Here is a 24,414-nt window from a genome sequence, read left to right as displayed (position 1 = left end):
TTCCTAGCAGAATCAATGCAAGGCCTCTCTCCCTCTTCTAAGAATAATCTGAGAGGACTTTACTAGGGATGTTAACTCTTAAGAGGGAATATTCCACTCAAATAGAAAAACTGCATAACTAGGGTTCATTTAATTCTGAATAAGATATTTTTTTGTTGTGCTTTTAATGATTTCTTATCAAATTGACCCTATTCATTCCTTAAGATCCCCAAGCCATGAGTATTATTTTTCCATTCCATGTGGTATGAATAGTCTTGGCTCATCCCCAGAACTAATAGGAAATTCATTTATTTTCTGAATCCAGAAAAATTTTACTCAAAAATCAGTCTCCCAGTTTAAAAGGAAAAAAGATTTCAGATTCCATCTTTGTTTGTCTGTGTAGTTGTATGTATTAATATAGAGATATATAATCATATATATATATATATAATATTACTCTAATACCTACCACAAAGCTTTGAACATAGGAAGTCATAGCATCTAAAGTTGGAAGGGACTTCACAGATCATAAGGTCAAACCCCTTAATTTTTTAACTAAAAAACACAACATACAAAGTTATGATGATTTATTACACAACTCATAGTGGATCTAGGATTTGAACCCACATCTTCCAACTTTTGATCCCCACATTCTTTACACATCTTTTGTTGAATTGAATTTTATAAACTGATATCAAGGTCTAATTAAATATAAATCAAATGATAATGCAGCATTTAAAACAAATAGAAATTTTTTAAAAATCTACATAAATTATTGTTTCACTAATATTTTTAATTTAATAGTTTGAAGGGCAATTTTTATAATCCATGTCCTTAGTAAATGACCTTATCTACTGTTGTTTAATCATTTCAGTTATGTTTGACTTTTTGTGACCTCATTTGGGGTTTTCTATTCCTGGTACCTTTAGGTATTTTTGCCTACTCCCTCAAAATTACTTTGCATCTATTCTGTATATGTCTCTACATAAAAATGTTGTCTCTGTCTAATAGAATATTACATCCCTGGAGGTGAGAATGTTTTTTGTGAGCACTTAATAAATGTTGTAAATTTATTGTAATCATGCTCTATGCCAAGTTTGTGGTCACCTTCCCAAATTTCTAATTGAAGTTCTGTTGGGGGTATAGAGTCTTTTCATACACACACACACACACACACACACACACACACACACACACACACACACACAGGTTTTTTTTCCTCTTTTTATTATGTTTCCTCCTTTCATTCTTGCTTAGATTTCTTCACATATTTCTTGTATAGGCCTGGAATTCAGATTTCATTACATGGAAAACTTCCAGTGTATAGATTCCCTATATTAATGTAATTTGGTGTCTTCTCAGAAACTTAAAAGTTAGAGAGAATCTTTCAGGACATTAAGAGGTTGATGATTTGTTCAGTCAGTATTTATCAAAGTTGGAATTTGAACTGGTCTTCTTAGTTTCAGAGACAACTCTCTATCCACTATGATATAATTCCTCTCTTTTGCCCATGAATTTTATTAGTATATTTTACTATTCTATCACCCAATTTTATTTATCCTATATAATTTTAATGAAGTGTACTTTTCCATTGCCATATTCTGGTCATAACTCCCATACTAGCATTTCCTGATGAAACTAATGTAGTCCTATTTACCATTTTACATTTTGGTCTCAAGTTCACCTTGAAAGGATATTTGAGTTCATTTTATAACTGACTCTCTTCTTAGATATTGTCAACTGAGAATAACTGCTTCTTTCATCAGTCTTCTAATATTTTACCTGTTAAATTTCATAAAATCTATCTTGGCAAATATTTTAGGTAAGACCTACCTCAAGTTGGTCTGATAGTTGAAGTTTGGAACTGAAACAAAATGAGACACTAGTCTACTATTATTTAGCACTTTAAAGGAATATTTATTTAACAATATGGAAAAAGATAATCAGCAAAGACATGGCACTAATTCATTTGAGCAAAATTCCCCTGCTTCTACATTTATCATAGTAGCACAACTAGTCAGAAACTTTTATGAAGTCTGAGGATCCCCTGGCTCTTCTGCTGTTGATATTTTGTACTTAAGTGAAAAGGAAGCTAAGTAAACAGTTTATGTCACTCTCCTAAGACAAGTAGAGTTTCATTACCTTTTAATGGAAATGAATCTAGCCTATGTATCAGGGATATTAATAGATATTGCTCTTAGCTGATGTATGTGCACAGATTTCTCCCCTATATTTTAAGTTTAAGACTTCTTCATTAGATTCACAAAACTCCAGGCAGACAATAGAGAAGTCTTCTGTTTGGGTCTCATGACATTAATGCATACCTTAGTGGAGCATTTATATCTCCATTTTAGATCCCACTTAATGCTAATATTCAACAGATTATTAAATAAAGTGATTTTTGATAGAATCTTATATAATTTTGTTTGAATAGAGACATTAAAGTTGCATTTAGAGAACCCAATCAAATGCTCTTAAAAAAAACAAGAAGCCACTATGATCTCATAGTCTACAATTCTGGATAAGCTTGTGATAGTGATGATGTAATCAGCTACAGGCAGTTCTTAAAGTCTAACATTCTTTATGTTAAGAATATCTTTGATGTGTTCATAGATCACTTTCTGATAACTTGTAAAAGATGAGAAAGCAGGTATGTGAGGAAATAGTTACTGATGTTTATTAATTAACATTTCTTTTTTGTAGAAATATCCTGGGTAATTTTTCCCCATTCATTTGGAATTTTCCCTTTACTAGTTTTGGTTGACTAGGTATATGGATTATTAGGGTTTATCTTTTTTTTCCCCCGAAGGGGAGAAAAAAATAAATACTAGCTAATGGAAAGAATATTATTGGGGCAGCTAGGTGGGGCAGTAGATAAAGCACAGGCCCTGGAGTCAGGAGTGCCTGAGTTCAAATCTGGCCTCAGACACTTAATAATTACCTAGCTGTGTGGCCTAGGGAAAGTCACTTAACCCCATTTGCCTTGCAAAAATTAAAAAAAAAAAAAAAAGAAAATTATTGCCTAAAAATAGACTCTTCCTCTTATAAAGGGTGTTCCAAAAGTCTTTGTACAATTTTTAGACTTAAATCTTAAAACTACATTAGGATTTTAGAGATACTGTGTATTAAGCTTGAATCTGCCTCAACCCCAGTGACATTCCTTTAACTTCCATCTGATCTTAGTTACATCTTTGAGAGACAAGCAGAATAAGTATAATTCCTCTACCATAAAATAACTCTTCAAGTACTTGAGTGGCATCATGATATAGTGGGAAAGATGGTTAATCTAGAGACAAGGAATTTACCTTCCTTGCAGAGCTATTTAAAATCTTTGTGGGTTGTGGCAAGTCACTTAATCTCTTTGGGCCTTAATTTCCTCATGGATAAAGTGAGGGGGCTGAACAAGATGATCTTGAAGCTCTATCTCAGTTTTAAATCTATGATCTGTAATCAGCCTTTTGATTTTCTCCAGGGTATATAGCTAGGTGGCACAGTGAATAGAGCACTGGACCTGGAATCGGGAAGATCTAAGTTCAACTCTAGTTCAGTCACTAGCCAAGTGAACCTAGGCAAATAATTAACTGTTGTTTGCTTCAGTTTCTTTATCTGTAAACTGAGCATAATAATATAACCTACCTAAAATGGTTGTTAAGATCAAAAGAAATATTTTTAAATGCTTTGCAATTGTTAAATTTCTATATAAATGCTAGCCATTATTCAAATCTCCTAACTCTTCTCATTTTTCTTTATAAGGCAGTTTCAAATCCTCTCATCATCCTGATTGCCCTTTTCTGAATATATCAATGCATCTTTTGCTCTCAGAATTAAGTACCATCTGTTGGGCATGGTGATGGCCCTTTGGAAGATAGAAAAATGAATAACAATAATCTCTTGCCTCGAAGAGTTTAAAATCTTGTAAGAAAGTTAAGATATATAACTGAATAAGCAAAACAGACATTTGCTGTGATATTGTCTTGTTTGACTCTGTCAGACCCACTTTGAGGTTCTCTTGGCAAAGGTACTAGAATAATTTTCCATTTCCTTCTCCAGGTCCTTTTATAGATGAAAAAGATTGAGACAAGCAGTGTTGTGTCTTGATCAGGGTGTCACATCTAGTAAGTGTTTAAAGACAGATCTGAACTCAGAGAAATGAGTCTTCCTGATTCTAGGCCTCAAACCCTATTCACTGCATCTCCTTAGCTGCCTTAAACAGATATTGAAGCAATAAATAATGAAAAAAAACACATAGTAATGTGATTATTTGGCAATAAACCTAAGGAAGATGATCACATGATATTGAAGGAGAAAAGGGTTGAAAGGAAAGATGGAAGAATGTTAATTAAGAATGTTCCCATTCAATATTATATAGCCCTCCAGCCCTTCCAATAGCAAGTATGCAGAGGATAATTATTAAATGTTTCTATCCTAGTTGAACTTGGTCAGTGTCACTTTGTGCTATCCCTGAGGACAAGGTGGTTGCTCAGCTCCACCCAGCTGAGTTGCTCAGATAAAGTACCGTGAGAAGAGGGGCTGAGATAATGCCTAAAAAAATGAAGGTGTAAAACTAAAGTCCACCCTTATCTTTGGAGAGCAGCTTGCCTTGACTGGTAAAAATGGTTCCTAATTCATTAATGTAAATTTTCATAGGGCACAACCAGTAGATTTAGAATCTTATGGGAGCTTTCTGAAATACCCATGCACTGATGCAGGGGAAGATGAAGAGAATTTGAATGTAGAGAAAGAATTTGGGTGGAGATATAAATTGATTCTTGAGATATAAATTGACTTGAAGTAGAAAATTATGATTGTAACAGAAAGAATTGTAATCTTTGGTGGGAACCCTCCCCATTCTTAATGTATCATTATTTAATGTAAAATTTGTATCCTGATCTCTTTAGGCTTTACCCTCTACCTAATTCCAGGTCCAGTAGAGGTAAAGGGAATTCACATTTTGCCCTCATGAAGAGAGGCAAGACATAAAAACCTGAGCTCCAGTTCAGGGCTTGCTCAGTCTTCTCTGACCATGGCCCAGCCAAGGCTCCTTGGCTATTCTTTTATCTCTCTCTTACTCTCTCTCTCTAGCCCTTCCCTATGTCTTTTAATCTTTTAAATAAATTTTTGTTTTATTTCCATCCATGCTTTCCTCTGAATACTGATTCATCATAGGCAAAATTGAACTCAAATAGCCAGCAGCTATAATATTGTTAGGATTGTTTAATATTATTGCTTTAATAGCAAGAAGAGGGTTTTCATTGTTAATATCATTAGTGGATATATGGAAAATAATTCAAGAAAGTGTCCTTGATTGCTCTTTTAAAGAGGATTTGTTAGAGAGGGTATTTATAACTATAAAACCTGAGTCAATGATTTAAAATGATTTAATATGAACATTTCAGATTCATTTGAAGGTATTCATACATATTCTATATATTATTCATGATAACATGGTACTTAAACTACATTTGCATAACATATATTTCCTTGAAATATTATTGCATAAATTATTTTATTCAATCTTTATGTTAAAGAATTGAACAAGTTCCACTCAGAGAATGACATTTTCCATAAGCCCCTGAAAAAATTTCCACAATGTCAGAGTCAACACTTATTAAGAACCTTCTATAAATATAGAAAGGTATAAGGTATCCCCTACCCTCAAGAAACTCCTAATCTAGTGGGGAGAGGTAACGTAAATAGGAGCTGAAGAATGGAAGAGGGAAGGGCTCCCAGTAAGGGAGTACTATGCAGTCCATGGAGAAATGATCTAAAGAGATATGAATTATGGAATTATTTGCAGAATAATAAGATTCTGGAGATCACAAAATTTAAGAGAGGAACCAGGTAGAAAATGAGAAGAATTCTCTGGGCACCCTTGTTTAATGATGTGAAGAATTTGAGAGGAGCTCTTTAGTATCCACTTCCTATCCCCTTCAAACAGAGAGAGGGAGGGAGGAGACCCTATGGGGAGCAGTTGCTGAGGATCTATGAAGTTTTGGAGACAAATTATGTTGGAGATAGCAAAACTTCTAGTAAACTACCTGGATCTCTTCCACTTTAAGAAAAGGCAAGTAGAATAGATGTGGATTGAACCTAGAACTTGGAGACTGAAAGATAATTCATTATTGACTGATCATGGGAAAGAAATTCAAGAGACAGTGAAGGTTTAGATCATCAGTCTGAATAGATATGAACAAGAACCTGATTTAGGTATTTATAACAGCAGGTACCTGTTAGAATTAAAGGGACTCTACATTTAAACAGAGTAACTATGATTACATTTTAAAGATATGTAAGTGATATGACCTAGATCACATAGTGCACTAATGACAAACAGAATTAGAACTAGTGATGCGTCCTCCTTGCCATTCCTCAAATATGACACTGCATCTTTTAATTCTAACATGGGTGTCCCCCATGTCTCCTGAAATTTTTGCTTCCAAATACAATGCTTTTTTCTACTTTATCCCATTATTTTGCATATTATATTTCATATGCTGCATGAATATTAGACAAATTTCTTGTCATCTAAGAATACCTTGACTTAGGTAACAGAGAGGAAGAAATTTTGCCTTAGATTCACACACCAAATCCTACCTATTTAAATGAAGAGAGAGAGATAGGAAGGAGGGGAGGAAAGAAGTTTATGTGCACTAACTGTGAGTTTTCAAATGAAATTTTTCCTGGGCCTTTTTCTCCTTCATCCCCCACCCACCCAAATTTAATTATCATTTCTATATGATTCCCAAATTTACTTGTCCTGCATCAATCTCTCTACCAATCTCCATCTCACATCTCCAACTATATTTTTTGACATCTTAAACTGAATATCCCATTAATGTCTTAAAGTCAACAAGTTCAAAATTGAATTTACCATCTTCCCGAACAATCCTCTCCTCTACTTATTTCCCTTGTATTTTTGAGGGTGCCATCATCCTTCCTGTCACCTAGACTCACAACCTAGTCATTATCCTTGACTCTTTCTTCTTAGCCTCCATATTCAATCTATTGCCAAAGCCTATATTTTTTACCTTTTTACCTTTTACCATCTTTCATATATATACCTTCTTCTTACCTTGAAGACCACCATTAACCTAGTATAGGTTCTCATTGCCTCATTCCTTGACTGCTGAGATGGCAAAGCAATCTTCCTAAAGCAAAGGTTCTTTATATTACCCACCCTATTCAATAAACTGCTATATCTTCATATCACCTCTAGGATCAAATATCAAATCTTCCACTTGACATTCAACCCTTTAATATTGTCTCTCTTACCTTATAGTTTAATGCCCCTTGCCCCTCCAAACACTCTATAATCCAGTAATACTGGAATCTTTGACATTCTTCAAACAAGATACTCCATCTTTTGACTCTGGATATTTCCATAGGCTGTCCCCAAGCCCATAATTCTCTTTCTCGTCATTTTTTTTAAGTCCCAACTAAAATCCCACCTTTTATCAGAAAGTCTTTCCTGCCTTTCTTAATTTTTAATGTCTTTTCTCTGTTGATTATTTCAAATTTAATCAGTATATAGAAGCAATAAAAGAATGGCAGAAGGGAAGAAGATGGTGCTGAATATTACTTTAAATTATCTATGACCCCAAGCTAGCAATATTTTGAATGAGCAAGTCCAGTGATGACCACAAAGAATTTAAAAGCCCATCACATTTGTTACTTGTTACTTGGTGATAGGCCTCCTCTTCTCATTTGTCTTACTTGCTCTCTTTTGTAATTTGCCAAAAATCTATCATGTTAGAAACGTCCATCTCTCATTTTCCTTCACCAGTGTGGGGAAATCTATTCAATGTACCTCTCTATAAAATACCCTGTCTTCTTTAGGATCCTTGAGCTTCCCAGATATATTCAATCAATCAATAAGCATTTAGTAAATACCTACTCTATGGCAAGTACTGTATTCATATCAAAATCAAATCAAATCAAGTAGCCCTTGCCTTCAAAAAGCTTACATTCTATAGGATAAGATATTATATACTCAAATAAGATATACAAAATAAATATAAGGTAATTTGGTGAGTGGAGGCACTTGAAGATGTGGACATGTCAATTATTGCAATATTGAGTTTTTGAAAGCATTTGACTGTAGTATAGCAAATCTTAGGTCTCCAAATAGATTTCCTTTAGATACATTAAGATGATTTAAGATTTCTTGATAGATTTAACAATGACAATTTTTTCAATGATCCTCTGACATCAATATAAATCAAAGTACAAAATATGGAGGCACATTCATTAAAGAGGTTTTCCACAGTCATAGAGAATGTCCAATCTATTTTGGTACATGTGTGTGATCCAGTAGTGTGATTCAAATAAATTAACAATCTGTTCTCTGTCCTAATGACTATTTTAAGTATATAAAAAGATATACTGAAAGGTAGTTGATCATTTAATGCATTTAATACTCAAATAAAAACAATAAAATAGGTATACATGACTTGATTATGTTATAATGATCACAGTAAGCAAACATATCCTTATGGAGTGAAAACAGTCATAAGACCATAGCAGCCAATGTTGGAATATAAACAGAACCAAAATTCATTCTACCTATTCTTTTTTTTTTCTTCTACTCCTGTGGCTTCTGAAATGGGCAAAAAGATAACACTTAAAATATATATTTCTCTTGGTGCATTGTGTCCCAGCTTCCTATTGGTTTCAAGGGACACCAGTGCACTTATAATATCTCCAGGCATTTTGGGCATAACATAAAGTGAAAACAAATGACAGCTTGTCACCCCCTGGTTATTTGGAACTTTTTCTCTTTATATGTTTGCTTATTGAAGTAACAAAAAAGGGAATTAAAATGTTGTATTTCATCAAAGGTATAAAGAGTTTTAAGAAATGAATAAATAAATATTACTAGGATAGTTCCCTCAATTTTTTTTAACCTAAGAACTGAATGAACATTATTACTACAGGAACTTATAAAACACTATTGCCCAGATCAATGTTAAAAAAAAAAAGAGTAAGCAGGGCAGCTAGGTGGCACAGTGGATAGAGCACTGGCCCTGGAGTCAGGAGTACCTGAGTTCAAATCCAGCCTCAGACACTTAATTACTTAGCTGTGTGGCCTTGGGCAAGCCACTTAACCCAATTTGCCTTGCAAAAACCTAAAAAAATTTTTTTAAAAGAGTAAGGAATATAAATTTATAATTTCTACATTGGAAAGTTGCCCAGATGCCCATCTTAGAGAGATCCTTGATGACAAGTGCCCTTTTAACAACTGTTTCATTGAATTCAACAAAAAAATAGATATCAGTTCTGCTAAACTGGTGTGAACCAGCTGAATCTCACTACTAATGTGTCCTGCTACCCCCTGAGACTGGTGGATCACAAGTTCAGGAGTTCTGTGCTGCCATAAGGCATAAGCAGAACAGGCATCCTAAGTAAGACACAAAATTGTGAGGTTCCAGAAATCGATTTGTATTCCCAATACCCAGAGCAATACCTTACATTGACATTAAGGAAGAAAAAGACTTCTTGAACTGAATCAAATTAAATCATTCAGTTCCTTCTGATACTACTTGGCTTTATGGAAATATTCTTCATGACTGAGTAGGGTCCTTATGATCAAAAAGTTGTGAGTTTCAATCAACACTGAGCAAGTAAAAGTAACTCTTTTAAAAGCTTTTCTGGACATTCCCATATACCACAACACACAAAGAACATTTTTTTTTAGGTTTTTGACAAGGCAAATGAGGTTAAGTGGCTTGCCCAAGGCCACACAGCTATGTAATTATTAAGTGTCTGAGACAGAATTTGAACCCAGGTACTCCGGATCCAAGGCCAGTGCTTTATCCACTACAGCACCTAGCTGCCCCAAAACATTTTAAAGGACAGAAGAAACATCATGATGTTTTGCTTTTTTTTAAGCCAATGCTACAATGAAATTATTATGTTTTCTTTTGGGATTTTGGTCTCATTTAACCAAGAAAGAAGTGGTGATGACCAGGAATCTGACTTTGATAAAGAAAGAGAAAATATTTAAAAGTATTGGAACAAGAGTGAAGCATATGCAAGAATCTAATATAAAAATGAAAATAATAATGATGAATAAAAATAAAAAATATTCAGAATTTATTTCTGATTATTTATATTGTATGTATAGATATTTATATAAATTTCCCTCTTTAAGTGGATGCTTCCATTTGGAATTTTAGTAGGAAAGTGATCCCCAAAACATCAATATTCAGTGACTAAGATTACCAAAGATAGAAGGACATATCTTCTATAAATCAAAATATGTGTATCAACACTTTTTTTTGTAACAGTATAGAACTAGAAACAAAGTACATGTCTAGCGATTGCTAAATGGCAAAAAATTAATTGTATTACATGAATTTAAGGGAATGTCATTGTGCTATAAGAAATGGTGAATATTAAGAATATAGAGATGCATAGGAAGACATATGAACTGGTGCCAATTACACTAAACATAAACAGCAAAATCATATACACAATGATTATTATAATGTAATTGGAAAGAGAAAAAATATATAATTATAATCACCAAGCTTGGCCTCAAAGAAGAGATTTTTTAGAATGTATTTTTGTTGTAGATGTGAAGATAGTGGATGAGATAAACTACATACACTGTCAGACTCAGCTGTCATGTAAATTTTGAATTATTTTTTTAAAATATTTTATTATTAGGGAGAATTCTCTGTATGAAAGAGGGAAAGAGGCAAAAGAATATAATGCTAAAAACAAAATATACCCATAATATTGTATATATATGAAAGTATGTGTATGCATTGTGAATATGCATTTGTTTATGTGTGTATGAGAGAAAGAGAGAGAGAGAGCGAGAGAGAGAGAACTCATCTCATCTCAGAGTATTCTACCTAGTATTCTTATGACTCCTCAATACAGTCTAATGAGAGATCCTTAGTGGTTTCCATGAAAAAGGTAAAGAAATGCAGATTTCCACCACAGTGGAATAAAAAGTTTCTGAACTAATCCTAAGGTGTCCAGAGATTCATAAATCAGCAAGCTGGAGATGTATGTTCTGTCTTTGAGTTGTTGTCCATCTTTGAATGATCTTTGAGATTTTAGTGAGACATAAGAAGCTGAGTCATCAGGTGCTAATATAGAGTGAGAAAGTTGTATGGTGTTAAAAACCACAGTAATATTTGAATTCAGAAAACCTGAATTCAGAAACAAGTCTTTGAACTTCAGGATCTTCATCTTTAATATGGTTAGTGATTTTTAAGATTTGTTTTGTTTAGAAAGTATTATGTTAATGTGAAATTTCATTATTGAGTACCTAAAGCAACAGAGCTCAATTGCAGTGTTGTTAATATCTTTATTTGATTTATATAAACTTGTGTTACATCAATGACTTGCGATTTTGATATAGGAATATCTTTCAACTAATAAATCATAGCCCAGTGATATATAACTTAGAAAATCTTAGGTAAGTGGGCTGACTCAGTGACATTAATTAGAAAACTAGTCATTTTTAGAGGTAAAAACCAAATCCTCAGGACTTTATTCATTATGCTATGCTACCCATATCTCTCTGTTAACATAAATTTTGAATTAAAGAGATGGATTTTTTGCATGTACAGACTTGCTAATTTTATTTATATTCCTTTGTTTTGTTTTGTTTTTGTCACTGGGAAGTCAAAATAAAAACATCATATGTACATGTATATGTGTACTTTTACATATAACTGATTCTATCTCTAGTGATATGCTTTTTTATAGTGGTCACTATATATTCATTTCATTTCATTTACAATTTCTAGTAATATTAATAGCAATAGTTACATAGTGCTTATCATATGCCAGACACTACATAAGCATTTTTCAAATCTATCTCTGACCAACAACGCTGGGAGAGAGGTACTACTGTTATTCCTATTTTACAGATGAGGAAACTGAGGCAAATAAAGTGACTTGCTCAGAATTATACAGAGAATGTCTGAGGCTAGATTTGAACCCAGATCTTCCTGATTCCAGACTCAGAGCTCTATCTACTGAACCACCTAACTGCCTTTATGTTGGGGTTTTTTCTGGCTTATTTTGTCATAAGCAGTAGAATTTGTCTGTCTTATAAGAAAACTCACCACTATTTGTTACAAGTTATCATACAGGGATATCTATTTAACAGACATTTATTACACTCTTGTATTCTTGGGCTATAGTTATTCTTAATGCCCCCTCATTTTCTTTCTCAATGGAATCTTTGAAAAAATAGGGCTATCTTATTTAGAAGAATTACTTCATGTCAGAACTAGTTTTGAAATGCCAGTGTTTACTTTCTCATAAGACTCAAGCCTCCTCCACTCCAACAGAACAATTCCAGGATAGATCCAGGAATTGTAATGGTTATGTTGAATGGTTTGGCACCTTGTCTCACTTTCTGTATATTACCCAGCTGTCTAGACACTGCCTAGCTCTTTAACACCCCCTCTAAACTGACACCATCATTTTCAGGTCATGTGTAATGGCTTTATGTAATCAAGATTATTGTCTTTTCTATAAATCATAAAAATCAAAAAAAGGAAAATCATTAGCATTTTATTTACAAATGAAAATTGCTTGACAGAGCAGTTTCCCTCCCCACTATATAATCCAGTCTGAGAATATCTGCTAGTATCTTTCATGCACTTGTGTATCATCATGTGTCTTCTTTCAGGACATATTGCATAGGCTGAACATCAGTGTTTGGAACAAGAATAAGATTACAGAAATGTGCTCCTCCCTAGAGGGTGGGATGCTTAAGTCAGTCATACTTATTCTAATTTTTTTCATGCCATGTCATCGCAATGTCCTGAACATGCAAACTAGTTCAAGCCAAAGAGCAGATCTCTTTTTCTTTATCAAGCTCTTGCAGTACTTGAGGCTCTTAGTATGCAACTGTTCCCTAATACCAGCATGAGGTTCAAGTTTCCATTTGTGGCCATATGCCTGCAGATTTCCATGATCATTTTATTTGGATTTTTTGTTGACTATGAAAATAAATTGAAATATTTACAGCAAACTAACAGCTCCAGCCAGCCTGACAAATTCATTGAGCTATACCCTTGTGAGTATATATTCCTTATAATTCATGAGTATTCTTCATTTCTCTTTTATGAAACATTGGTTTTCTCCAATTCTCTCTCTGCTTCAGACTCTTAAGGCTGTCTTCTGGATTCTTTTCTGAATTTAGAAATAGTATTTGCTTTTGTATATAACCTTAGCTGTATGAATATAACATAGATAGAAGTAGAGGATATGATTTCAAATCTCACTTTTATTAACTTCTTACCTGTGTGATTTTCAACAAGTGACCTAAGCTCTCTAGGCATCAATGTCTTCACTTATATAGAAAAAGAAAACTGAACTAAATGAAATCTAAGGTCTTTCCCAGTTCTGTGATATTATGATCACACTACAACATATTATGCCAATCATCATAAGATCAAAAATTTAACACAAGAAAGTATCTGAGATGTTTCAAGTCTTATTTCACTACTTTGCATATGAATAAACTAAAATCTAGGGAGATCAAATAATTTGTCTAAGATCCCATAGGTAGAAAGTGGTAATAATGTTGTTAAAAAGAAACTCTTCTGATCACTGAATAGGTACTCTTTCTAGTGTACTATAACTACTTAAAGATGTAAAATAATCTCTAATTACTTGGTTCTATTTTGTTTGTTTTTTACAATGAATTAGCTTAATTGTCTAGCATGTTCAGAACTGTATAGATAAGTACAAAAAACTTGGAGTCAATCATTAAGCATTTATTAAGCACCTACTATTTGCCAGTCACTGTACACAGTGCTAAAGATTTAAAAAAAAGATTTACTCAAGGAACTCACGATCTAATGGAAGTGGTGGGAAGAAACAATAAGCAAACAAATATACAAATATATTTTAAAATAATGGGAGAGAAAGACTATGATCTTTAATCCCTGGGAATGAATAAGGGGCGGGGGGAGTGATCCTAAAGACCAGGAGGTAAGGATAATTATGGAATTGAGAATAAGGGTTACAAAAATGTTCTATTGCCTTAGGAGGAAAAAAATGCTCACTCTCTTAAGACTTTCCAAAACGTTTCCTATGGCTAACTTATTAAAAGAGTGAGGGAAAAAACTTACTGTATATCAGATAAATTCTGTAAAGGCTTTGTACATCTTTGTGTCCTCCAAATAACCTAACATAATGCCTTGAGCACAATAGTTATTCACTAAGTATGAGCAAAAAGAAAGAAAGAAAGAAAATGCAAATAATGTCAGAGCTGGGATTCAAAGTTGGGTCTGAATAAATCCGGAAGAAATTTAAGAGAGGGGAAAAATGAAGAGGTATTATGAAAGCAGACTTCTAACTCATAATGGAAATATCTTTTTGTATTTAAAACAAGTCAGTGGGATAGGAATGCACTGCTCAGTAACAACTGAAACTCTTGAATATTACTTAATCAGATCTTTATTTCTGGGTCCAGAAGCCTTATGGAATGTTCTAATGATGCATCTGTCATTATTTCCATCATGTTGATTAAAGAATTATGTTGATTGACTTAAAAAAAGACTTTAATACTCAAGTAGAAGAGTAACAGTTATAATTCTGAGATTTAAGGATGAAAGCTAGAACCCTCATGTAGACTCAAAAAGTTTCAGTTTCAAAGTTGATAAGCCATTCTGTAAAAATTTTGTAATTATTTCACAGCTGTTTAATATTGACCCTACCTTCATCAAAGTACTTTTGTGTGCTGTATCTCATTTTTCACAACAGTTCTATGAGATGGAAAGAACAGGTATAATTTTCCTCAGTTTATAGTTGAGGAAACTGACCAAATAAGTGACTTGCCAAAAGTCACATATGTCTAATGATTGGTAGATTCACCATTGGATCCTGTTCTCCTAATTCCTTCCTAGTGCAAACCCTTTCCATTATAAAATGCCAAAAATAAAACAAGATTGAGAAGCACAAAGCCAAAAGGATCAGCATCAATCTATTATCAAGTACATTCTGGAATTCAAAGTCTATTTGCTTTGTCAGTGTTGAAGTGTCCTGACCTCTCTGGTCAAACTACTTCGGTGTTGTACAACTGAGCATATCTTATCAGGAGAATAATGCAAAATGAGAAGGGTAATAGAGAAGAGCAATATCAAATGGGAATATTTATTTAAGAGTACAATCACACCACTATAACTACTTAAAGATTTAAAATAATCTCTTTAATTCCTTGGTTCTGTTTTGTTCATTTATTTTTTTACACTCAGACTTACATTCCAAGAGATTTAAATCATGGAATTTTTTTCTTTTTTCTTTTGATTTTTTTCAAGAAAATGGGGTTAAGTGACTTGCTCAGGGTCACACAACTAAGTAATTACTAAGTTTCTGAGGTTAGATTTGAACTCAGATCATCCGGATATCAGGGCCAGTGCTCTATCCACTGTTCTATCCCCTGCATCACCTGCCTGTAGCATTTTTAAAAGGTTTTTTAAGGAATTCTGATGACAGCTACTGAGGTTAGCTAGGTGACCCAATGGAGAGTGCCAAACCTAGAGCCAGGAAGACTTCAGTTCAAATTCAGCTTCAGCACTCACTGTGTGATTAAACATATAATTCTGTTTGTTTCCATTTCCTCATCTCTAAAATGAGGTGGAAAAGGAAATAGCAAACCACTTTACCAAGAAAACCCAAATGGGGTCAAGAAGAGGCAAATGTTACTAAAAAAAAGATCAAAAATATTAAATAAAACTGAACAAATTAATCATGAGGGTAATACTGAACATGAATCAACACAAAACTCTAGGTAAAACCCATTTTGCTATCTATACATATAGATAAGCACCTGCCACTGCCACTATCCCCAACAAAGGCAGTGCAGAACTGAGTGGGATTCTAAGTGACTAAGAGTTGGTTGAGAGTGGGTTAGACAGAAGACCAAGTATCACGAGAAAAACAGAAAAACAAATCATAAAAAAAGAAAGAGGTAGAAAGATTTCCCCAATGAAATGTCACCTTTTCCAGATTTTTTCCCCTTAGGTTGTCCCAGTGTCAAGAAAAGGGTAAGTAACCTCTTTTCCTCCTCTTTATTCCTCCCTCCTCTGCATGACCCCCTGCTCCCAAAACTCAGAGTAGCAAAATTAATTATTATATAAACTAAATAGGGCTTTGTGGTCAAGTCTAGAAACTTAAACATCATTTATCACATTTTTCCTATCAAAGGTTTCCAAATGACTGATATACAAATGTATTTTTAGAATGTACCACATTTTAATGAATGAATGAATGAATGAAATAATGAATGAAATGAATGAATAAATTAAGTTTATTGAGGAATCATTTATTAGGAACTTATAATATGGGAAACAGTACTAAGGAAGTTCCTACTCTCAAGAAAGTCTCATTTTAATTGGGGAGACAGCACATATGAAAGGTTTCTGCTATATGTCACATGAAAAAGTCTTATGGTCCTTAAAGTTCAGAGACAAAGAAGATGATACTGTGCTTTATTTAATATCATTTTCACTGATCATAGCATTCTCTGATATTGAACTATTGAAAAGTGCCAAGGATTTTTGGTGGCAAGAACTTTCAGGGTCTTCAATAGCTATAGTTGCAGCACCTGCAGGAATAATTTCTAGACTGCATCTCCAAAGGGGTTGCTTCTCAAGATGATGTCTGGAGCAGGGGGTCATGCAGAGGAAGGAGGAGTAAAGAGGAAGAAAACTGTTTACTTCCTCTTTTCTTGGCACTGGGACAACCTAAGGAAAAAATCTTAAGAAAGTCACATTTCATTAGGAAAATCTTTCTACTTTCTTTTTTTATGATTTATTTTTTCTGGTTTGCTCAGCATATTTGAGCTTCCTTCTAACCCATTATCATCCAACTCTCATTCACTTAGAATTCCACTCAGTCCTGCACTGCCTTTGTTGGGGATAGTGGCAATGCCAGCTACTTATCCATATGTATTGATAGAAAAATGGGCTTTACCTAGAATAGCACAGAGATACAGTGCTATTCCCAAGGCTCTTGGATTCAGGATCCTAGACTGTCTTTATCAAGGTCTAAGGATAGATGGTGGTCAAAGTGTTGGTATTGGTGTGATTTACCTGGCACATATTGTTTCCTGTCTCTCCATCAAGATACTTTGTGGTTTCGGCTAATCTGGTTTATTGATTGATAATTGGTAGGTATCACTGACCCCCTCTTCAAAAGAAATGCCTCTCTTTGACTGTGAGGGCTGTGAGCAAAACAGAATCAGTGGTCTCAGAGAGACTACCACTCCCAGGACTTTGGGCCACTGTCAAATTGTGGTGATGGCGAAGGTAGATCCTTTCCTCACAATGATTTCTTTCCTCATTAGTAGCTTTAGGGGTGGAAGTGGATTTGGTGGTTTGGAGTCTACTAGAATTCACTTAAAGAGACAATGTATTTTGTATAAAGCACAATATTAGATACATATCAAGTAATTTATTGACATGTGATAAATAATTAGACAGTTAGACAGTTAGAAATTGTTAAGCCTAGGTTCTGATAATTCATCAGTATTCAACTTCCACATCTTATGACAGTACTTTTAGGATGTTAATATATATATATATATATATATATATGTGTGTGTGTGTGTGTGTGTGTGTGTGTGTGTGTGTGTGTGTGTGTGTATGTGTGTGTGTATGTGTGTGTATTTATGTGTAAGTATATATATATATATGAATATGCAAAATGCATAGAAGGGAACTGATACTCTCAAAAACTGGACAGATTGTGTATGAGTTAGGCAGGCCCTACCAAGCCAAAGAACAATATGTGTCTTCAGTTTAAGGGTAAGACAAACAAGTTAAAAGAAGCTTAAGAACAGAAGGTTGACCACAAACTGATGCTCATTTTAAGCCAAAGAATAACCCATTAAGGCATGAAAGGGTTATGATGTATGTTAGAAAGTGATACAGTGAAAGGAGAGTTGAGAAAGAGTTAAAAAATCAGCAATTTTAAGCATAAAATTGAGAGATTATTGCATATATACATATATATGTACAAATCACCTATTAAAAATCTTTTATCTCTCTGACAAAAGTTCATGAAATATACACAAAGAAAGAAGAAGAGATTAAGTATCTAAATAATACTATGTATCAGGGACTGTATTAATCAATTTTTACAAATATTATCTCATTTGAGGCAGCAAAATAAATAAAGTACCAGACCTAGAGTCAAAGACCTGAGTTCAAATCCAGTCACAGATCCTTATCAGTTATAGGACCCTGGATAAGTCTTAGCCTCAATTAGTCTCAGTTTCCTCATCTTTAAAATGGGGCTAATAATGCCTATCTTCCAGGGTTGTTGTAAAGATCAAATGAGATAATATTTGTAAAATACTTAGTACCTCCTACATAATAAGAGCTATATAAGTGATCTTAGAAACCTCTTAGAAGAAAATTAAAATCTTTCTTAACAGAAACTAATGGTTCAAACATAGGATCACTGGGACATAAATTTAGACCTGGGAGGTATCTGAAAGGTCATCTGATGAAGAAATAGAAAACAAAGAGCCCACAGCATCCTTGAGTGTGATCCTGTTGTTGCTCATTTATTTCAGTTTTGTCTGACTCTTCATGACCCATCTGCAAGAGATACCAGAGTGGTCTGCCATTTCTTTCTTCCTGGTGACCCCAACTGGAGTAAAATAAGATTGGAAAACATATAGCAAAATAAATAAAAATATAATAAAACATAATATTAATATATGGTTTTCTAAGTAAATATGCAGCCTACATACATGTATGTATATAATATATACATACTCACATACTCAAATATATATATATATATTTTCATATATGTATGTAATCTTATTGGTCTCCAATTGGTTTTACTCCAACTCCCTAATTTTATAAATGAAGAAACTAAGGCTCAGAGGGTTTGTGACTTGATCTGGTCACAAAGCCATTAGATTTCAAACATGAATCAATCCTGAGAAGAGGAAGATAGGAATATAGGCTTTTAGAATAAAGGGAAAAAATGAAAAAAAAAAAAAAAAACCAGGACATTAGACTTAGAAGTGAATTTCTTTTTACAGATAAGAAAATTGAAGCTGAGAGAGGAAAATTGACTTGCCCAAGATCACATACTGTATTTCTTATGTATAAGATATACCCTTTTTCCTAAAAAATTTGGGGTCTAAAAACTGGGGGCATCTTATACAATGATTGTAGGGTTTTTTTACTTGCATTTCCTGCTTTTTTGTACTTATCTTTGCCATGTTTTGCCCAGATATGGCTCAGAAAAGATTTTCGTACAATGCTGAATTCAAATTCAAACTGATCCAGTTTGCAAAAGTAAGTGGAAAATGTGTTAATGAATGTCAGTTTGGTCCTCCTCCACTGAGAAAAACAATCTGAGACTGACTACGGGAAGAAGAAACCCTACTTAAAACGTCATGGCAAAAGAAGGCCATGAGAGGCAAGTCAGCAAAATGACCAGAGTTAGAGAGGGAATTGAGATGGATTGAAGAGCAAAAGGCCATTGGAATTCCCGTGTCCACAAAGATGGCTCAGTATGAGGCAAGAAGAATTCTAATCAAAAAGAAGTGACTGATTTCAAAGGAGGACACAATTGGTGCTTCAGGCTCATGAAACAGATTGGACTAAGCATGCATCCACATACCAGCCATGCCCAGGGAAAGCTTGTGGTCAACCACAGACCAGAGTACAGTCAGGAGAGTATTCATAGCCTCTCCCAAGACAATGATTAATCACTGAACACCGATGGAGGATGAGCTAATGGATGGAGTTTTGACAGAGATGGGTTGTATGAATTTTATGATGAATAAAACTTGAGTTTAATAACTTTATGTAATACCTTTTTTTTTCAAATTTCAGGGCCCAAAATTAAGGTGTGTCTTATACATGGGAGTGTCTTTTATATGGGGAAATACAGTAGTTAAAAAGAGAAAGACCCAGAATTTGAAGCAGGGTGCTCTCACTTCAATTTAAATTGATAGCCCCAATGTAACAACAGGAGGATACAAGAAAGAAACTGTGCAAAGCATGAGACAATAGAATTAATTTATTTTCTAAAGCAATATAGTACAGTGGGAAAAGAACCATAATAAAAAGCAGTAGACATGGTTCTTCTTTCTTCTCCACTCTGTGAACTCAGAAAGATCATTTAACCACTGTACTTCAGATAATATTCCAATGACCACCACTGATAAAGCTGGGATAGTCATGACTTACTATTGCATGTTCTTCAGGGAATTGGGCTGCATGATTTTTTTCTTCCATGCCTTTCCAGCTCTAAGATCTATTATCCATTAGAGTAGATTTACATTGCCATTTGTCTATGAATTATATAAGTAAAATAATTAAAATGAATTCATTCATGATCATTCCTTCATAGTATCTGGGAGGGGCAATCAAGGTTGCAGAGATAAAGAAAAGGAACATTTGCCAAATGAAAGATAAAGAGACAGAGACAGTGCTAAATTACTAAAATATTTCTGCATCTCTCTCAAAGAGTTAGGTAATTCAAATCAAATAATAATTTCAGTTTACATATGTTAAGTTTGCAATGAAATTTCACAAAAGCATCTTAGGAGGTGGAGAATGGATTGTTGTTTCCCTTTTTCAGATTAGGAAAAAGATCAAGTGACTCTCCTGAGGACAGATCCCAATTTGGTTATGACTTCATATATGTCCATGTTATTCCACTGTGACCTTGGATAAGTCCCTTAACTTCTACCTGCCTTTATTTCTATGTCTGTAAAATGGGTACACTAATAATGACTGCCTTTCAGATTCCTGTAAGAATCAGAGACAATATTTATAAAACACTTGCAAACTTTAAACACCATACAAATAACTGCTATTATTATGAGTCTATGTACTTTTGAAACACTCATACTATTTCAATATAACCAGTTTCCTTTACAATGATACATGTTTTATTTTTTTGCATTTAAAAGTACTATTCTGAAGAGTCTATTGTCTTCACCAGTCTTTTAAAAATGTTCATGACATCAAAACAGTTAAGTTTTGGGTTTTTATATATTTGTAGAATGCCAATGAATCAATCCTGTTGTCTATCTATCACTCATAGCATATGACTGGCTTACTTCCTTACTGACCATACTTTTCCTCATTGCTATATCTTTCTTCAGTTTTTCAGTGTAGCAGCAGAAATATATTGCAGTTTTATATCAACCCAATTTGTGTCTCTCTACTCCCTTTTAGGTCAACCATAACTTTAAGTTAACAGAAATTATATTATACAAGTCATAACCTTAAGAGTTTCACTGGGAAAAATACTTACATTAAAATTATAAATCTTTTCACTGGGGAGTACATTAAGATAGCTAAAAGCACTGTAGAATTTCCTTTGCAAAGTCTATTACCCTACTCCTTTCCTACCATTCAGTTTTAAGACTAATTCATTATCTGTCTGCCATGCTTATCCTAAATATATACATATATATTTATTTGTGTATATATACACATTATATGTATATATTTTCATCATATACAATAATATTATCTTAACATACTCACCATTCAACTACATGTCACAATCCTTACAAAAGCATTTTTCATATGTGTAGTTTTTCCCATATTAATTGCAAGACTGATTTCTTTTGAATAACCAAAGATCTCATAAAGCAGGTTTTATACCATTCTGGTGTTTGATGCAGGTCAGGTAATATCATCTACAAATTGAAGCATCACCATTTATAAGGGATCATTTTTCTATTTAGACCTTAAGAAAGATAACCTTTTGGTAAAGATATTTGGTAAGCATATGTCTCTTTGTTTTGTACTTTGTAAAATAATAATAATCAGGATGTCAATGATGGAATTTCAACTCTCATAATGTTAGAACCAGGGCTCAAACCTAGGTCTTCTAATTCAATAACCCATGAGTTGAACTTTATTCTGTGCTGTTTAATTTTTTTTCTTTTGAGGGGAGAGGGGGTCAATGACCCAGCAAAGACTTGAATGGCATGTTTATTCAATCCCATTTAAACAAATATTTATTAAATGCCTATTGCTTGCAATGAGCTAGACTAGATGCTAGAGATACAAAATTTTAAATGCTATTGTCCTAAAAGGATTCTTATTATGTAGTAAGGGAGATGCAACTGTACACAGATACATGTATACAAGTTAACTAGACTATGGAGTTGGAGAGAATTAATAGTTGAAGAGAATCAGAGAAACCTTCAAAGAGGAGATGGTAGCTCAGCTGCAACCAGAAAGAAAATAAGGATTATCTTCAAAGAATGAGGAAAAACATATACAAGAGAACTGAGATGGAAAATTGAATGTCAAGTTAGGGAAACAGCTAATAATTCAGTTAGACTGAAATGTAATTTGAAAAAGGAAGATAATAAAAATATTAGACTGGAAAGGTAGATGGAATCCATGTTGTTAAATTCATTAAACACCAGGCTGAAGGGTTTTCATTTTATTTTGGAATTGGCAGGGAACCCTTGAAGATTTATGAACAGATGAGTATTATGGTAAAACTTGAAAAAAATTATTTTGGCAGTCATTTAGAGAAAGAATTAAAGAGGGGGAAATACTGAAAGCAGGAAAATTATAAATCATAAATAGAATCGTGAGATCAAAGCATTACTGATATAGAGATGGAAGGCAATTCAATTTAAAGGCCATCTAGAACTACCTCTAAAGAAACTGGGAGGTAGAGAGATTAAGTGACTTTGCTCAAGATCACATAGCAAAAGATAGAGTCAAGATTCAGACTCCCAATTGCATGATTAAAAGATCAACACATTTTCCACTACGCCATACTTAGGCAACAGTGCAGGCAACAAAAAACTAGGACCTAAATTATGATAATTCCACTGTGAATATAAGAAAGCTCTAGTGTGACTGGAAAGAAAGATGACGGCAAGAGAGGTTGACAAGATTTGACAACTGACTGGATACCAGGGGTAAGGAATATGGTAGTATTTACCACAGAAATAGGTAAGTTTGGAGAGAAGACAAACCAAGGGAAAAGATGGTGGGTTCTACATTAGATACATTTTATTTGAATTGCTGATAAGAATTCCAAGTGGATTCGGGCTCAGGTGATAAAGACAATCTCAGAAAAAAAAATTAGGGATCGATATATATAAATTTTGCAGTCTTCTAGGTGAGATGAAACCATGATAAGATTCCCAAAAGAGAAAAGGTGGATCAAAATTAAGAGGGCTTCAGAGAAATCCTTGAGCAACATGAAGTTAGGGAATAGGAGACTAATGATGATCCTGAGGAATAGTCATATAGTTAGGAAGACCAGGAGAGGAGAATATCAGAGAAGCAAAGGAGAGAGTACTATCCAGTAGAAGGGGGTATCAAATATCCAAGAGGATGAGGACTAAAAAAGGTCAATGATTTTAGCCATTGAAAGATCCTTTGGGGGGGGGGAGAGCAATTACAGCAGAATACAAGAATAAGAAACCAACTAATAAGAGGACATCAGGAGATGATGTCTTGACTTGCAAGTGAAATGGATTTAAGTGAGGCAGGGCTGTGCAAATTCATAAGCTTTACTCTTTTTCTTAGTCATTGGAGTCTAGTGGCAAGATCTAAGACTAGAAGACTAGTGATGGTCCCCCAGGGATTAAATAGGTAGTGGGAGAATAAAGAAGTAGAAGGATTCAGGAAGACTCATCCTCTTGAACTCAAATCTAGTCTCAGACACTTATTAGCTATGTAATTATGGACTAAGCACTTAACCCTACTTTATTCAGTTTCCTCATCTGTAAAACAAGCTGTAGAAGGAAATGGGGAACCACTCCAGTATCTTTGACAAGAAAAATGACAATGGAGTCATGAGGCATTGGATGCAATTAAAACAATTGAAAAATAACCACAAAGTTTAAATATTTAGTAGTGAAAGAGATAATAACTTATGGATATGTCAGAGTAAAATGAAGGTTGATTTGGTTTATTTGTTTTATAAGGACAAAGTAATCCTGAATATGTTTGTAGCCAGAGGGAAGGAACCACTTGAAAAGACAAAAATTCATAATGATTGAAAGGAAAAGAATAATTGCTGTACCAAATTAGGGAAAGAGATAGGAATATTTGGACCAAGGGAAATAGTGGAAGAATTAGCCTTGACAAGAAAAGAACCAACTCTTCCTAAGAGTTTGGAGTCAAGAAGAAAAGGATGGAGTTTTAAATTGTGGAAGGGGAGATGAGGAAGTTCATAACAAATGTTCTTAATTTTCTTAATAAATTGGGAGATGAGGTCACATCTACTAAGAGATAAGGAACAGGAAAAGTATTTCAGGCTTGAACACAGAAATGAAGGTTTGTAATACCTAATGATTGAAGTGAAAAAGAATTAAAACTTTACCTATAAATATTGAACACAACTCTAATGTCAGTTACCTAGTTTAGCATTCCAAACACTGGGAAGTTGGAGTGGAAAGTAAACAGAAAATCTGGATAAGCATCTGGGTAG

At 33.9% G+C, this 24,414-nt stretch overlaps 1 protein-coding gene across 1 annotated transcript in view; it reads left to right on the top strand.

Annotated features, from left to right (window-relative positions):
• The first annotated feature begins 12,761 nt into the window (after positions 1-12,761).
• RHAG (Rh associated glycoprotein) overlaps positions 12,762-24,414 on the top strand; it is a 36,837-nt gene continuing 25,184 nt past the window's right edge. Inside the window, exon 1 of the mRNA XM_074237168.1 lies at positions 12,762-13,027. Within this exon, the coding sequence (XP_074093269.1) occupies positions 12,853-13,027 (175 nt within the window). The 5' untranslated portion in view covers positions 12,762-12,852. The remainder of the gene's footprint in view (positions 13,028-24,414) is intronic.

Source organism: Macrotis lagotis, chromosome 5, assembly GCF_037893015.1.
Source record: "Macrotis lagotis isolate mMagLag1 chromosome 5, bilby.v1.9.chrom.fasta, whole genome shotgun sequence".
Lineage (NCBI taxonomy): Eukaryota > Metazoa > Chordata > Mammalia > Peramelemorphia > Peramelidae > Macrotis > Macrotis lagotis.
Note: the sequence above shows the minus strand (reverse complement) of the source record. Positions and strands in the feature narration are given on the sequence as shown.